Source organism: Pistacia vera, unplaced genomic scaffold (genome assembly GCF_008641045.1).
Source record: "Pistacia vera cultivar Batoury unplaced genomic scaffold, PisVer_v2 Contig804, whole genome shotgun sequence".
Classification (NCBI taxonomy): domain Eukaryota; kingdom Viridiplantae; phylum Streptophyta; class Magnoliopsida; order Sapindales; family Anacardiaceae; genus Pistacia; species Pistacia vera.
Genome location: NW_022196673.1, coordinates 115979 through 133912, shown reverse-complemented (window position 1 = coordinate 133912; position 17934 = coordinate 115979). Strand labels below are relative to the sequence as shown.

At 33.0% G+C, this 17934-nt stretch overlaps 2 protein-coding genes across 4 annotated transcripts in view; both read right to left on the bottom strand.

The window, feature by feature from the left end:
* The window catches only part of LOC116117306 (TMV resistance protein N-like), a 28899-nt gene extending 14273 nt beyond the window's left edge, over positions 1 to 14626 (bottom strand). The window contains exons 1-5 of the mRNA XM_031403343.1: positions 14438 to 14626; positions 14209 to 14296; positions 13720 to 13761; positions 12975 to 13489; positions 11764 to 12769 (exon numbers count right to left, since the gene is read on the bottom strand). Coding sequence (XP_031259203.1) covers positions 11764 to 12769; positions 12975 to 13465 — 1497 coding nt within the window. The 5' untranslated portion in view covers positions 13466 to 13489; positions 13720 to 13761; positions 14209 to 14296; positions 14438 to 14626. The remainder of the gene's footprint in view (positions 1 to 11763; positions 12770 to 12974; positions 13490 to 13719; positions 13762 to 14208; positions 14297 to 14437) is intronic.
* On the bottom strand, positions 1689 to 9357 carry LOC116117326 (nuclear polyadenylated RNA-binding protein 3-like). 3 transcript variants are annotated; one of them, XM_031403369.1, is made up of 5 exons: positions 9271 to 9357; positions 3397 to 4112; positions 2740 to 2953; positions 2218 to 2357; positions 1689 to 1840 (listed from the first exon to the last, which is right to left on the bottom strand). In XM_031403369.1, the coding sequence occupies exons 2-3, from the start codon at positions 3783 to 3785 to the stop codon at positions 2752 to 2754; spliced, it is 591 nt and encodes a 196-aa protein (XP_031259229.1). In that variant the 5' UTR covers positions 3786 to 4112; positions 9271 to 9357; the 3' UTR covers positions 1689 to 1840; positions 2218 to 2357; positions 2740 to 2751. The 3 variants fall into 3 exon arrangements, with proteins under 3 accessions (XP_031259229.1, XP_031259227.1, XP_031259228.1); XM_031403367.1 differs by having other exon boundaries at positions 1694 to 2068; XM_031403368.1 differs by having other exon boundaries at positions 1694 to 2029.
* Positions 14627 to 17934: the final 3308 nt, after the last annotated feature.

Below are 17934 nucleotides of genomic sequence, written 5' to 3'. Positions count from 1 at the left end.
GATCACTGCGTAATCACAACGCCTAATCGTGAGAATATCAAAATTGCGATTCAGATCAATTGTAATCTGCTTAATTTCGCTCTTTCCTTTGTACAAATCTTGTATATAAACCCCCTCAAATGATGAGGAAGTGATTACGAATTTCACATAGGAACTACATTGTAAGGTCTCACAGTAAATACTAAAACAGTGGATGTAGGCTTCAGAGTTAACCTCGCCGAACCACTTTAAAACTCTCATTGTCTTTACTTTATTGCATTTTTACATACATTGTTGATTATATTTAATCACGCACATATCAGTTTCGATCCCGACAAGATCGATCAGATCTCTCTGGTTGGTGCAAATTTCTATATCAACCGATATTGAAATTAATATTGTCTTGATTTCTTAACAATTTTTTAATTTGATCTGTGTCCAAAGAGTTGTCAATTGGTCTATTTACCTTTATTATTATTATTATTGTTGTTATTAATGTTATTTTGTAATTGGAAAATCGTGTAACTTTCTTTACTACTGCAGGTTGTAGGTAGAGTACTGTTGGTAAGGAATGAATTTGATGCTTCAAATTTCACATGTCGTGATTTATCTACCCTTGGCTTGGTTGGAAATGTTTGGGTTTTTTTCTTTCTTAGAATAATATTATTCTACTACCCAAACCATGTTCTTTCGTTTCTGAAGTATAAGATTCTGTTATCATTTTCTCAATGCAGTAAAGGTTTTTTTTTAATGATTAACATGCGAGAGGACAACCAGATTTTTAGATGCAAATATGTTTTCATTGCATGAGATCATATGGATTTTTTTATTTTTTTTGAACGCTGAATAAAATCTTTTGCTATTTCATGTTGTGAGGTCACAGCTAGACCTGATGGAGGATGGATGGTTTCTTATTTAATTTTCTTTTTTGCATGATTGACATGAAAGAGGCGAACCAGAGTTTATAAATGTAAGTACGTTTTCAATGCATGAGGTCATGTGGAATTCATCTTTGCTTTAACCTCGCATTTATCCTCTTGGGACATGTTTGCATGGGCTCTTTTAGGCTTAAAAGGCGTTAGCTTCGTCTTACCTCCTTTTGCTTGCTCGAGTCTGCATTGAACACCAATTCATACCAGTCTAAAGGATTGCCCGATGTTTCTGCCAACGTTACTGTTGTAATTGGGTAATGATGATCATTTTTATACATTCAGACTACTTTTCCTCTTGTTTTGGGCGATACTACTAATTTTTCTTGGCTCATACAGGAGACGAGGATATGAAAATATAATTGGACTCCAAACGATGGATCTTGTAATGAAAAAGTTAAAAACCCACCTGCTAGGGACAATTTATTATTTTTCCTGTGAATTAACTTGATGCAATACAGGTTTGCTGCTACTGAAGAAGTGATCGAAATTGATGGTAAACAAGTTAAGTTTGAAATGCCCTACATCGGAAGAATAAAAACTAAGGGGAGATAAGGATCAAACAGGCAGATCAGGAATCAGTGTATGGTTTAGAATGGAGACAATAGGATAGTAAGTTATATACTGAACTTTCTTTCTTTACACATTTATTTTGAGACAAGGTCTATCTGAAAGCGAACCATGGAAGTTAATGGAAAGAATTCCTGTCAAACTTTACATTTCACCCTAAGAGATAGCAAAAATGGATAAACGCTATATGTTAAAACAACCGATGCAAGGTGATACGTATCAAGATAGGTAGAGCTTGAGAGAAAGGGAGGACTCAAAGAATAGAAAGGGGTCATGCCTTGTATCCTTCATTCATTTCATTGATTTTAGCTTTTCTTCTCATTCTTATTTTGTACAAAACGGCATGGGAGAAGCTTCTCCCCCTGTTCAAATAAAAAATTTCCAATGGAAAAGGACATCAATGTCACTAACACAATCTGGAAAAGAGCATAAACTGAAAGTCTGAATTGATTCTACATTGAATTCTTCAACAAAAACCAAGCTAAACAAGACTTAAGGGCTTGATGAGCTTGTCATTCTCCTTTGAGCTAAACGAAGACAAAAGGCTTGAACTGAACAATAACCAATGGTTTTATAATCAAATCTGCAACCTACTGTGAATTTAGATGATATATAGTGAGAGAGTGTCTGTTAATCTCAATATGTTTTACTGTCAATAATTTGATATAATAGGAAAAATTCTAAAAAGGAAAAATTAAATAGAATATATTATGGCAGGGATTGAATTGAGCAAACATACCATATAGTCAAAGGGCGAAAGACTTGATTTGCAAGTCAAGAGAGCTTGAGTTTCTTAAATCTTTCATGTAGTGGTTCCTCATCATCATGGGAGTCATGGCTTCGCTTAGCTGTTTCAACATGCATCTTTGGATACAAGCACTGTGTTTTAGAGAAATCAATTAGTTTTGATTAACTCCCTGTTTACTGCAATTGATCTAGAGAATGGGGCTCTTTGATAAACCACCAATTAATGTGATAATTTTTATAATTAATTAAACTATATTAGACTATAATTTTTTCATGAAATAATTACAGCTTCCTATTAATATAGCAATGTTTACGAACATTTGGGAATTTCTGCCCTTGCGAGTGAATCTTATTATTATATTGATATGTATTATTCTTCTCTCTAAAATATCATTCAGCTTCTACATAATTATTTTATGGTGCATCTTGATTGTAGTCAATCTAAAAGACTAAAATAGACAAGAAATTGAGAGCAAAATTAATTAGATAGAAATAGAGATTTGAACTTCCTTACCCTTTAAAAGAATTAGAATTCTTTAAGTCTTTTAGGTTGCGGTTCATCATCATCATCATCATCATCATCATCATCATCGTCGTCGTTGTCATCACCGTCGTCATCATCATCCTCATCATCATCGATAGCGAACTCATTCAAGTCTAAAAGAGCAAAGCCAGTGGGTTGACTTGTACTTGGATTCAACTCTTCCACTTCTTTTTCATCCTCATACCTTTTGACATCACAATTATTGATACAACAAAACCAGATCAAACATCGTGATCAAATAATTAATATATGAAATAAATCAATGCAATTCAAAGAAATCAATTTGATTCTATATTTTAAAATAAGCAATTAAAAAACAGTTACATGCATATTAAAGTTAGTGAAAATTATTTGAATTGAACTTTAAGTTACTGCAAAAGATATATTTTTAGAAGTTTTCTAGAAGTTTCCGTGCCCACTTTACTCTTAAATCATCTTGTGATGTGTTCATGTGCCCAATGAATTTAACAACAATATATATTTCTTTATATTAAACTTTTGCATCTGAAAAGAAAGTGAAAACTTTTATATTTCTAGTCCATTAGCTAACAAGAGTTTCCAGAAAAATGAATTAGGAAAATAAAAACTAATCATATAATTAAAATTAGGTGTAGAAGGAAAACTTACTTGTTTTTGTAGTCGTATATTTTCAATCTCTTAGGGTGTGATTCAGTTGTATCAATCACGGTTAATCCAACCATTTCATTCAAGTCCAGAGAAGTAGCAGAACTCCTAGATTGCCAATCATGTGCAACAGAAAGGCCAAAGGATGGTGGTTCATCATTAAAACGATCATTTCCATTGAGTTTTAGCCTTCTCTTTAAAGATGAAAGATCTATTGGATTCTTCCATTTGTTCTCAAAATCTTGAGGGTACAATAAACGAACTCTACACTTTTTCACCTTACAACCTTCTATGGATATTTCATCATAAGTGGTAACATTGAAATTGATGATGGCCTTATCACTAGAATGTTTTCGATCCGGACCTAAAACAAAATCTCCACCAGTATACATAACACAATCATATCCCAAGAACACATGATCTGATTTGATGTAGAGAGTTCTATCTCCTTCAAACTAACCTTGTATAGACCCAATTACAAAAGACTTGTAGACACCATCATTTTCTTCGAAATGCAACTCACAGTTAACGAAGAAAGGTTGGCCCAAATCTAACAAATTTGGGAATTCTACAACGCTGCAGATAGCCAAACCGGCAAATTCATAATAGAATGAGCCCGGTGGTAGTTTTATATAATAATTAGCATTTTGAAAGCTAAACCACTCTAGAATTTCACTTCCTGGGAAACTCATACAACCTTTTGGATTCACACAGTTCATCTGCAATAAGAAAATATAACATTGTTAATTTAACATCAAATTTTTTATTCAACAAAAAATAAAAAATAAAAATTGACTTTCTATGATAAGAGAGAGAGACCTCTTCAATTTGTGAGCGTAAAATTGTATTTTGTGGAGAATTTAGTAGAGCATTTTTCACAATTTATCTGAGTGCATTCCTTTTCAATTTCCAATACCGTGCTTCTAGACACTTTAGATCACATGGACAATTTGACATGAAACGAGGCTTGTTAACAACATTTTACATGAAATTTGATATAAAATTTGATTTGTTAAGTGACTTCAGAATGTCATATAAAATTATGTACCACATGAGATGAGAAGATTTAGTACTACTTAAGATACATATAATTACTTTTTATTAGACAAAATAAATTAAAAGAATCGAAAAACATTATGGANAAAATAATAGATCAATTGCAGAAAAGAAACTAACTTTGGAACCCATTCATTGCAGCAAACACAAGTGGAGTCTAGACCATTCACAATCAACAAACGGAAAGAAACATAGAACTTAGAAGCGAGGGTACAGAGGTTTTTGGTGGTGGAGCTATCTCCCTCTCTTCATTTATATGTATACTCTTCAATAGTTAATGATCAGATCACACACAAGTGTATGTTTATATGATATTTGCTTTGGAATTGCCACTAGGTGATCCAACGATCAACTAGAACTCTTGGGTGTATTACTCAAGAGGTCCTTAATTCGATCAACTTGTGTTGCTAATATGGGTAACTACTAAAGGGATTTACCCAACTGTCAACTTCAAGCCCCAAGAGATTAGTTGAGGTAAATGCAAACTAGTCCAAACACCCCCGATTATCCTTTGGGAACTACAGGTTTGATTCTGCAAGTGGGTGGTAGACAAATTATGCACATTTGTAGGTACATACTAACCTAGTAACAAAAAAGCTACGAACACCGAAAAATTTGCACCGAAAATGTGTACCGGCCTACGTGTACGCGTGACTCAAATTTTTTATGAATATTTTTCTAGTGAACGACTGTCCATCAAATATGGACGACCGTTCACTCACATGGACTCCCGTCCATTTTATATGGACGGGGGTCCATTTGCTACGGACGGGCGTCCCCAATTAATGGACGCCTGTCCATAAATAAAATACAATAAAAAAATTATATAAACATTAGGGACGGCTGTCCACCAATTGTGGACGACCGTCCCTTCATTTTAGACAGGCGTCCGCAAATAAGGGACGTCCGTCCTTAACCAAAATATAAAAATAAAAAAAAAATAAAACTTTGGGGATAGCCGTCCATAAATTTTGGACTGTCATCCCTTACGTTTGGACGGGCGTCCATTAGTCCGTACTTTAAAAAAAAAAAAAAAAAAAAAAATCTAAACTACCTCTTCTTCTTTGCTTTTCTTCTTCATCTTCATTCCTCATCTCCTCTCTTTTTCTTCGTCTTCATTCCCCATCTCCTCTCTTTTTTCTTGTCCAATGTTATTTTAAGAGTAATGCAGATAGTAACCGTTACGAAGCTCGCTTCCTATAAGAGTGTCTGTCAACTTTGGAAAAATATTATTGAAAGTTCTGCATTCTTGGAAGCTCGCTCCAAGTACTAGGAATCCAGAATAACAATTTCCGGTATAAGGTATGTTTAGGAATACTGTTGCAGCATTACTGAACATGCAAGAGATGAGAAGTGGAAGCTCTACTTACAGTCATTACTCTCTGCCTCCTCTAAGCTTGCCAGACACTNTTTTTTTTTTTTTTTTTTTTTAAAGTATGGACGGACGTCCATTCCTAATGGACTAATGGACGCCCGTCCAAACGTAAGGGACGGGCGTCCCCAAAGTTTTTTTTTTATTTTTTTTATTTTCATATTTTGGTTAAGGACATGCGTCCCTTATTTGCGGACACTCGTCCAAAATGAAGGGACGGCCGTCCACAAATTGTTGTTTATAAAATTTTTTTATTGTATTTTATTTATGGACGAACGTCTTTTAAATGAGGACGCCCGTCCGTAGCAAATGGACCCCCGTCCATATAAAATGGACGGGAGTCCATGTAAGTGAACGACTGTCCATATTTGATGGACCGCCGTTCATTAGAAAAATATTCATAAAAAATTCGAGTCACGCGTACACATAGGCCGGTACACATTTTCGGTGCTAATTTTTTGGAGCTTTGTTGACCTAGTAAATATTAGCATTGCAATGAGTCTACACATTTCTCCGAGAATATATATATATATATATATCCCCTTCCGTTACATCAAAGAAATGCCAACTTGTAATTGATAGGCAGTTTTAAAAAGGGGTCATGCCTTGTATCCTTGATTTTTTTCATTGATTTTAGCTTTTCTGCTCATTCTTATTTTGTACAAGACGGCATGGTAGAAGCTTCTCCCCCTGTTCAAATAAAAAATTTCCAATGGAAAAGGGCATCAATGTCACTAACACAATCTGAGACTTGAAAATTGCAGTTTTAATTATAAACTGAAAGTCTGAACTGCTTCTACATTGAATTCTTCAACAAAAACCAAGCTAAACAAGACTTAAGGGCTTGGTGAGCTTGTCATTGTCCTTTGAGCTAAACGAAGACAAAAGGCTTGAACTAAACAATAACCAATGGTTTTATAATCAAATCTGCAATCTGCTGTGAGTTTAGATGATATATAGTAAGAGAGTGTGTTAATCTCAAAATGTTTTACTGTCAATAATTTGATATAATAGGAAAAATTCTTAAAAAAAAATAAAATGAAAAATTAAATAGAATTATGGTAGGGATTGAATTGAGGAAACATACCATATAGTCAAAAGGGCGAAAGACTTGATTTGCAATTCAAGAGAGCTTGAGTTTCTTAAATCTTTCATGCAGTGGTTCCTCATCATCATGGGAGTAATGGCTTCGCTTAGCTGTTTCAACATGCATCTTTGGATACAAGCACTGTGTTTAGAGAAATCAATTAGTTTTGGTTAACTCCCTGTTTGCTGCAATTGACCTAGAGAATGGGGCTCTTTGACAAAACACCAATTAATGTGATATTTTATAATTAATTAAACTATATTAGACTAGAATTTTTTCATACAATTACAGGTTCTTCCTATTATATAGCAATGTTTACCAACATTTGGGAACTTTGCCCTTGCGAGTGAATCTTATTATTATATGATACGTATATTCTTCTCTCTAAAATATCATTCAGCTTCTACTAATATTTTATGGTACATCTTGATTGTAGTCAATCTAAAAGACTAAAATAGACAAGAAATTGAGAGCAAAAATGATTAGATAGAAATAGATTAGAAATAGAGATTTGAACTTCCTTACCCTTAAAAGAATTAGAATTCTTAAGTCTTTTAGGTTGCGGTTCATCATCATCATCTATAGGGAACTCATTCAAATCAAAAAGAGCAAAGCCAGTGGGTTGACTTGTACTTGGATTCAACTCTTCCACTTCTTTTCATCCTCATACCTTCGACATCCAATTATTGATACACAAAACCAGATCAAACAGCATGATCAAATAATTAATATATGAAATAAATCAATGCAATTCAAAGAAATAAATTGATTATATTTAAAATAAGCATTACAAAAAGTTACATGCATATTAAAGTTAGTGAAAATTATTTGAATTTAACTTTAAGTTAGTGCAAAACATAATGATCATAATCAGCTCTACTATTCCTAGATGAGTGCATTTTATATATTGAATTGAACTTCATAATATTTTAAGCATAGTAACGGTTAGTAATAGTTCTAATTTTTGTCCAAAAAGCATTTAGTTAATACTTTACTTTCCCAGTTTTCTAGAAGTTTCCTGGCCACTTAACTCTAAATCATCTGGTGATGTATTCATGTGCCCATGAATTAACAACAATTATATTTCTTTATATCAAACTTTTGCACCCGAAAAGAAAGTGAAAACCCTATATTTCTATTCCATTAGGTGAACAAGAGTTTCAGAAAAATGATTAGGAAAATAAAAACAAATCATATAATTAAAAATAGGTGTAGAAAAGAAAGCTACTTATTTTTTAGTTGCATAGTTTCAATCTCTCGAGTGTGATTCAGTATATCGATCACGTTGATCCAACCATTTCATTCAAATCAGAGAAAGTAGCAGAAATCCTAGATTGCCAATCACGTGCAGCGGAAAGGCCAAAGGATGGTGGGTCATCATAAAACGATCATTCCATTGAGTTTTGCCTTCTCTTTAAAGATGAAAGATCTATTGGATTCTCCATTTGTTCTCAAAATCTTGAGGGTACAATAAACGAACTCTACACTTTTCACCTTACAACCTTCTATGGATATTTCATCATAAGTGGTACATTGAAATTGATGATGGCCTTATCACGAGAATGTTTTCGATCGGACCTAAAACAAAATCTCCACCAGTATACAAACACAATCATATCCCAAGAAAACATGATCTGATTTGATGTAGAGAGTTCTATCTCCTTCAAACTAACCTTGTATAGACCCAATTACAAAAGACTTGTAGACACCATCATTTTCTTCGAAATGCAACTCACAGTTAACGAAGGAAGGTTGGCCCAAATCTAACAAATTGGGAATTCTACAACGTGCAGTAGCCAAACCGGCAAATTATAATAGAATAGGCCGGTGGTAGTTTTATTAATAATTAGCATTTTGAAAGCTAAACCACTCTAGAATTTCACATTCCTGGGAAACTATACAACCTTTGGATTCACACAGTTCATCTGCAATAAGAAAATATAACATTGTTAATTTAACATCAAATTTTTATTCAACAAAAAATAAAAAATAAAAATTGACTTTCTGTGATAATAGAGAGAGGCTCTTCATTTGTGAGCGTAAAATTGTATTTTGTGGAGAATTTAGTAGAGCATTTTTCCACATTTATCGAGTGCATTCCTTTTCAATTTCCAATACCGTGCTTCTAGACACTTTAGATCACATGGACAATTTGACATGAAACGGGGCTTGTTAACAACATTTACATGAAATTTGATATAAAATTTGATTTGTTAAGGATCAGAATGTCATTAAAAATTATGTACCACATGAGATGAGAGATTTAGTACTACTTAAGATACATATAATTACTTTTATTAGACAAAATAAATTAAAAGAATCGAAAAACATTATGAGCTGAAAATAACTCTTTATTATTTACCTTAAGTTGCATATACCATCAAACGGATTTGAAATTTGGAATTTATAGATTGCAGTTCATCTTTCTCTTTCTCATGCCTTTCTTTTTAGCACTGTCACACTTCTTCTGAATGTTTCCAATGGTTTCCATAATCTTCAACATATAAGAAATGAATCCCCCACTTTTTCACCTCTGCCCTTTAGCATAAATTTGATGAGCACTTTACAATTTGATGACATCATTTATGACGAATTCTATCATGTTGCCAATAATATTGACACTCTTTAAACACCAATTTCGTATAGATGAAACCGAATAATCATGATCTGACTAGATATGCGCAAACATAGGAAATCTAGTTCTAGTTCTAATTCTTAAATTGCTCCTTACCATTTTCACTTTTCACCAAGCAATAACAGGTAACAATGTAAGAAGGAACCAGATTGTCCTTATTTGGAGAAACAACAAAGATGCAAGAAAACCTAGAAAGTTTTTATTATGCCAATCTAGTGACTAATCGAGAGTTTATAAGGTCCCGTATTTTGAAAGGTAAACCACTTAAGAATTTCATCTCCAGGGAAACAGATACTAGCACCAAATTCTCGACAAGATTCCTGTACCAATGAAATGAAAATATACACTACATCTAATATTATAACATAGTTTAGCTTTATATATATATACATAATATTGACTTTTAAAAACAAATAACATATAAAAAGGGAGAAAGGATAAAAAGAGATACCTTATGAAGAGTTTTACATAAATCCAATTTAAAACAATTGGCAAAAGTTTCCCGTCGTCTCAATGAGGTAACAATAGAAATGATGGATCTGATATTGATTCAAGGATGAGCGTCAAATGCTATCACATTACACCCATTGGAAACTCTGGCAAAAGTGAAGTCTCCGACATACTTATGTCTAGCAATCTCAATTTAGAAAGCCTTTTGATGTTCTGGTATGCTCTCAAAATTATTTTCACGTAGAAATAAGTTTTCTAGAAAGAATAATGTCCAAGATTGTCAGGTAATTTGGTCATTTGACAGTTTGACAAATTAAGAGATACCAAGAGTTTGAACTGACAAAGAATTCAACACCAATTCAAGGGTGCCGGTTCATCTCGACATAGTTGTAATCTACGAAGTTTTGGCAAGTGTAAATGGATGAGGTACTTCTTTATGATTGTTTCTCCAGTATTGAGATCTCCAAAGCTTCTAATCTCCAAAGTCACGGTAATTCTCCAATTTGATGCAGCCGAAAAGATAAGTGTTTGAGATATTTTACATTACAGATGTTGCTTGAGGGACTCTCAAGCGACGAACAAAATATTAAAATCAAATACTGAAGATTGAGGCTCTTGAGAGTTTGGAATCTCTGTCATGTGCTCGGAGAAACTGAGATCACATATTTCAAATTTACAAGATTCGTAAGAAAACAAACAAAATGACCAAATCATTTAGTACCTTGTATTTTTATAATTTTCAACAGAAAGACAACAGTATAAATACCAAAATATATACACCTGAAAACCGTTCCAATGTTTAACTTTGTTGTTTTGCATAACAAGTTTAACAAGACTCTCTGAAGGAAAACTTAATGGCAACGATTTAAATGGGTAATTATTCCAACCAAAGAATGTAATGTCATCGGGAAAGGATTCAAGTTCTTCAAAACCACCAACTTAGCTTCAGATTATCTTGGTCTTGCCAGTCTTCATAGCCATCTTCGTATTTTGAGTTGTATACTCTGAAGAATCTTAAGTTATCCATCTTTGACAAAACATGACAATTTAAGCCTGCATTGCTTATTTAGAATGTCCAAGTTTATGCTTCGTAGCTTCAGTTCCCTAACAGTCAACAAAGATGAGCGTTAGATACAAGAGAAGATACTCCATTAAATCAAAAATAATTAATTAAGTTAACGTTTGTAACCATCAATGTTAACCTAATCAAATTAATTTAAGCTTCATACGTAAGTTAAGATATAAAATTTATTTTTTTATTAAAATAAATTATGATCAATTACAACAAATACTCTAGTGAATAGAAACATTGAGTTGACTAAACAAATAAAGAAACGAATTTCAGTAGTAGAGATTAAAATAAATAGGATAACAATAACAATAACAATTACGATAATGTACTTCAAAAGTAAGGCATATTATTTTAATATTTTTTTATGTATTTAAGCTTTCTTTGAATTGAAGAAAGGAAATAATTTAAATTAATTGTATGACAATAACAATTTACAAAAGGAAAAAAAATGTAAATATAGAAGTTTGACTTATAGTAAAATAAAAACATTAATCTGATAATAAAAAAACATTTTTCTTTTTTGGCAAGCGTCTGGTACGTGGAAGACTTATTAGAATGAAAATAATAATAATAAAAAAGATACCATGATCTCTTATTAGATATCCTTAAACCAGACGTTAATTTAAAATTTGTTTAAAAATGTAAGCTCGCTCTCAAAGTTATCTGTCTATCTATATATATGTACAACTAGCCTTTACCTTTCTTTTTTTAAATGCTTTGAAGATATCCATATGATGACATAGTCGAATGTGTTTGCAACTATCATCCCGAGCAATTTCCCTACCCATTTCTTGAAGCAAATCATGCATTGTTATTTTATTGTAGTATGTCACAAACACGAGACACTTGTCAATAAGAACTTGTATTCCATTCTTTGCAGAAATGTCACAAGCATTTAGGATTTCTATCACTGAATCTATATGATCCCCTTTGAAGAAACATGCAATATCTAAAAATAAATCCTTCTCTTTCTCAAGTCCATCATAACTAACTCTTAATACCTTATGAATATCCAAAGGAAGACCTTTTTCTAGTTCTTTTATTGCACTTTCCCAAAATTCTTTTCCCTTGGAAAACAAATAGGAGCCCAACACTTTCAGAGCCAAAGGGAGACATTTGGTATATGAAATTGCTTTGTTCGATAGCTCCATATAATCTTCAATAGGAGAGTCTTGTTTAAAGGCATACCGATTAAAAAGTTGATGAGCTTCCTCCTCCCTTAGTCCCTGAACCTCATATATATAAGCATCATCTACTCCACAATTTCTCAACACTTGTTTATCCTTTGTTGTTATGATAATTTGACTTTTTGAACTCAACCAATTAAGATTTCCAATCAAATTTTCTATTTGCTGTAAAGATGTCACATCATCAAACACAATGAGAACCTTTTTATCTTTAAGTCTTTTTCTTGTGAAGGTAAGTCCTATATTGGGATCTCTATCCTCTAATATTGTGGAAAGAAGTTCTTTTTTCAAGTGAGTTAACCCATTACTTTCCTCCGACTCTTCCCTAACATTTTCAACAAAATAGGATCCTTCAAAATGACTAAAAATTTTGTTGAATACAACACGGGCAATAGTTGTCTTGCCAACACCACCTATGCCCCAAATTCCTATTTTGGAAACACCACTTGATCCATTGTGCAACAAAGACTCTATTCTTTTTATGGCAAATTCTATTCCAATCAGGTCCGTATAATCACTTGGAGATTATTTATTTAGTCTCATCAAAATATCGTCCAAAGTTTCATCTATAAGTTTAGATTCAGACCTAAATATAAACAACAAAACAAACTTTAATTAGTTAGAAATTATGTTGATTTAGGTTTCATTCAATTCAAGCGTTAGGAAATGTTTAAGACATAAAAGAATTACAAAAAGCGAAATATTATGGAATTAAAACTTACTTTTGATCATTAATAGTCCAGCCAGCTAGACTACCTACTTCATTCAAAGCAGTCTTCCATCTCTGCAGCATCTCTAACTTTTGCTTAGTATGTTTTTCAAGCTCAGCAAATCCATCTCCAAAACTCCCAGTTTGATTCCTTACATCTGATGGATCTACGTGATAGAAAACTGGTATAACAATCTGCTCATCTATTTTCTTGCAATGAAGGATTTGTTCGAGTTCTTGGAGGCACCATCTAGAAGTTGCATAATTTTTTGAGAAAATGATAACTGAAATCTTTGACGCTTTAATGGTATTCAAAAGAAATGATGAAATTTTATCTCCTCTAACAATTTGGTCATCAATGAAAGTACTAATCTTTTTACGACACAAAGCCAAATAGAGATGGCTAGTGAAACCATTGCGGGTGTCCTCGCCTCTGAAACTAAGAAAAACGTCATGCTCCTCTTGAGGATTGTTGGTGGAAGACAAAGAACCAGCCATCGACATCAACTGATGAAATGCTTTTCAGTTCTGTTTAAGTAGACAAAATATTAATGACATTCTTCGTCAATCAAAAAAGGCTTGATTAGAAAATAAATTAAAGTAATTGAGAAATAAAAAATTATGATTCAATATATAATTATTAAATAATTCATTAATATTCCTAGTAATTCTAAAAATATATTTAAAATGATATATAAACAATTAATAACAATTACAATTACAATTACAATTACAATTACAATAGAGGCACTACTTACCTTTTAGTTAGCCTTGGAAGTTCAAATCTGACACTCCAGCCACTGGAAACAACTTTAAAAGAGTATAAATATCAGTAAATCTTCAACTAGATTTGGCTACATGCTCAGCTTATTTAAAAGATAGATGCTACTTGTTCATAAAATTATAAAATTAAAATAATATCAAAGAAAAATAGAATATATAAAATCCAAGCATATATGTTACCGAACTAACAAATGGATCCAGATCTTAATGTTTTGCAGTGAGACGTAATTGCTCCAGAGAAAGTATCCGAAGCCAGATATGAATTGTAAAATTATTCGTCAAAGTAAAATTAAATTTATATTTTTCGAAAAATACTGATAAATATATATACCAATAATATTTGAAAAGAGTATGATCTACAGTAAGTTGCATTTAGGACACATGAACAAATACTTTATAGGAGAGAGAAAACAAAAAATTAAAATTAAAATTAGCACAGATCCAAGAACAATGGAGGCACGAACCTTTTAATTAGCCTTGGAAGTTTAGATCTAACACTTGAGCTATAGAAACTGAAGATGGACAGCTTTGGAGACTATAAATATTGAGAATCTTCAACAAAATTTGATGCTAATTTTTACTATATATTCAACTTATTTGAAACATAGATGCATCAATTCTTTCATAAAATTATATAAAAATAAAAATAAAATCTGAGAAAAATAATAGATATAAAAAGTCATAGTATCTTACCCAAATAACAAATGGAGACAAATCTGAATTGCTCTGGAGAAGGTATGCAAAGATCAATGAAGGTGTTGAAGCGATGGAAAACCATAAAACTTTCTTGCTATGAATGATTTCTCCTATTTTTATCTCTTCTTCACTCACTCTTTAAAGAAAATTGCGAAGAAAGTACCAGAAATTTGGTGGAAATTTCATTACAATTATAAACTGATTTCTTTGTCTTAGTCTCTCCATTTTTTTCTACTTTATCAAAAGTTGTCTGCCCTTTTTCTTTATTGACTTTGACAACCGTGTGTTACACAGTGAGAATCTTAGGGACGTGTTTTTTCTTACTTTTAATATATTGCTATTAAGTTCATAAATAAAAATAACTAAAGACCAACTAAAAAGATTTTTATTTATAATAGTTTATATATTGATACACTAATAATAAAAATTGTGAAACATGGATTGAACTCTTTCAGATCTTGCTCTTATATTCGAGGGCTCCACACCTCTTCACCTCCAATCCACTGTCCTCACAAAATGAAAACTTAATAATAATAATAATAAATAAATAAATATCCCATCAACTTATTATTAAAAAATTAGTTGTTCCAAGTGTATAGCAATGATTTTTTTAAAATATCCCAGTCTAAGCTTGGACAAATGGAAGCATAAGTTCTACTGCATATGATTTTTTTTATTCAAATTAATTTTATTCAATTATATATTTTCTATTGGTCCACTAAATATAGCCATGCATGCTTACAAACACTTGTTGTCAAAGGGAAAGGATTAAAAGCTTCAGATTTTGAGCTTTAAGGTGGACAGTCCAGATTCAGTCTAGAATCAATAGTTATCCCTAGTAAGTTTGGGCGACATTACTTGAAGAGTGGAAGAGAAAATTAATTGAGAATTTGTGAGGCATGTTGAACCAGAACTTGAGGTCTGGTCTTATGGAAAGGTAGAAAATGCGGGAAAAATTGCCATTTTGAAGCTTGTCAGTGATTACAGCATAATCTTTTTGCCATGTAGGACGTCTAATGGGTCTGGTGGATTTTCTTGATGGAAGAGGTTGCATAGATTGAGAAATAATATCAGTTGAAGGAATAGAATTATGAGAGGAAAAAGAAATATTACCTAAAGAAGAAGAAAAATATGGTGAACTATGTACTGGTTCAAATGAAGGATAGGATTTTGTATTGTGCACAAATTGAGGCATGAATCCAATAGGATATGAGTCAAATATGATCTCTACACTAGGAAATTGTTATTATTCTTTAATTAGAAATCTACTTTAAATCTAATCAGTCAAACACAAAGATCAAACCAAGCAACCACAAAGAAATCAGACACACAATATACCGTGGTTCGCCTATTCAAGAATGAATAGGCTACGTCCATGTTGAGCTCCACAACTGATGGGGCCCTCTGCACTAATTGATTCCACAGATCCAATTACAAACAGAATCAAGATTCACTCACTCCTCACTTCGCTCAAACTCCCTTAGTAAATCTAAACAGAACTGCAATCTTCACCCTAGGAGAAACTCTATCTTGGTATCCCTAGCCCGAGAGTAAACAGACCCTCTACGATGATTTACAAAGAAATCCTCACTTGATCACAACAGATTTTACAGAGAAATATAACAAAGGACCTTAGCTCTAACAATGGCAAAAGTCGTATACAGGAGAGAGAAAAGTGTTTTATGATCTATCGTCTAAATCCAATTTTTAGACTGTTTTATATGGCTGGATGTGAGGCTTAATAATAGGCGTTGGATCAGCTTTAGAATTATGGCTTAGATCTTGGATGGTTGAACAATGCGGCACCATTTGGATAAGTGCATTAGTTAAAGCACAAGACGTCACCGTTTCTAGCTTCACCATCAACAATCTCCACCCTGAAGTCAGAACTTGCTAAGGAATATCGTCCACGTGTGCAGAGAACCTTTCATCAGTATGCTTCTCAGCTCTACAAGGCTCCTTATGCTATATTCAACAAAGCCAAGCAATGCTTGAATTTTGTGGCTGTCACTACTTTGGTGCCCATATCAGCAAGGTTGTTGGAATCTTCTTAAGTTCAATCACTCCTTTTGTGATCAGGTCCCTCACAAAATGGAATCTGACATCCACAAGTTTTGTTCTCTCATGGTAGACAGGGTTCTTGCTCAAATGGATGGCACTCTGGCTATCTGAATACACAATTGCCATGCTGTCTACTAACTTGGCTTCCTTCAAGATTCCTTGGAACCATAGCACCTCTTTGAAGACATCAATCACTGCCACATATTCAGCTTTTGTTGTGGACAGTGCTACAAGTGGCTACAATTGAGACTCCCAACTAACACAATTTCCTCCAAGGGTAAAATAGTATGATGTTGTAGACTTCCTTGTGTCCCTATCACCTGCAAAATCAGAGTCTACAAATCCCACCAGATCAAGTGAATTATTTCCTTTTGAATAGTTTAAACTAACATGTAGTGAACCATTTATATGTCTCAACAACCATTTCAAAGTAGCCCAATATTCACTACCAGGATTAGACATAAATTGACTAAGTAAAGAGATTGCAAATGATAAATCAGGTCTAGTTTTAATCATGGCATACATTACAGACTCTATAATATTAAAATAGGGTACATTTTCCATCCTAATTATCTCAATATAAATCTTAGGGCATTGTAATTTGCTTAAGATGAAATGGTTTGCTAAAGGCATGCTCACGAGTTTAGCATCAGCCATTTCATACTTCATGACCAGGTTTTTCAGGTATGACAATTGGTGAATTCTTAATTCATGGCTACTTCTATTTCTATCTATTGTCATTCCTAGAATTTTCTTAGCACTCCCTAGATCTTTCATGTCAAATTCAGAATTCAGCTTTAATTTCAGTTCTCTAATCTTGGATTTAGACTTACTAATTAGGAGCATGTCATCAACATATAAAAGCAAGTAAATAGGCATATCATCAGCGGAAGCAAGGTAAAAAACAGCTATCATATTTACTCCTAGAGAAACCAATGCTCAATATAAAAGGTGTCAAACCTTTTATACCATTGCCTAGGTGATTGTTTAAGGCCATATAGTGATTTATGCAACATACAAACATGATTGGGCAGGTTATTATCAATGAATCCCATAGGTTGAGTCATATAAATTTTCTCCTCTAACTCACTATGTAAGAATGCCGTTTTGACATCTAATTGCCCTACTTCTAAGTCATGGTGAGCTACTATAGAAAGCATTAGCCTAATCATTTAAAATTTAACAACCGGTGAAAAAATCTCATTAAAGTCTATACCTGCCCTCTGTGTATAGCCTTTAGCCACCAAATGGGCTTTATACCTAGGGGGATCAGTATGAGACATACCTTCTTTGAGTTTAAATAGCCATTTGCATTCCACAAGTTTATGGTCTTTGGGTTTAGGGACCATGTGCCATTTACCTTTAGGGACTACATCTCCTCCTCTATTGCTGATTTCCATTTCTCTTTCTCTTTGGATCTTATGGCCTCATCA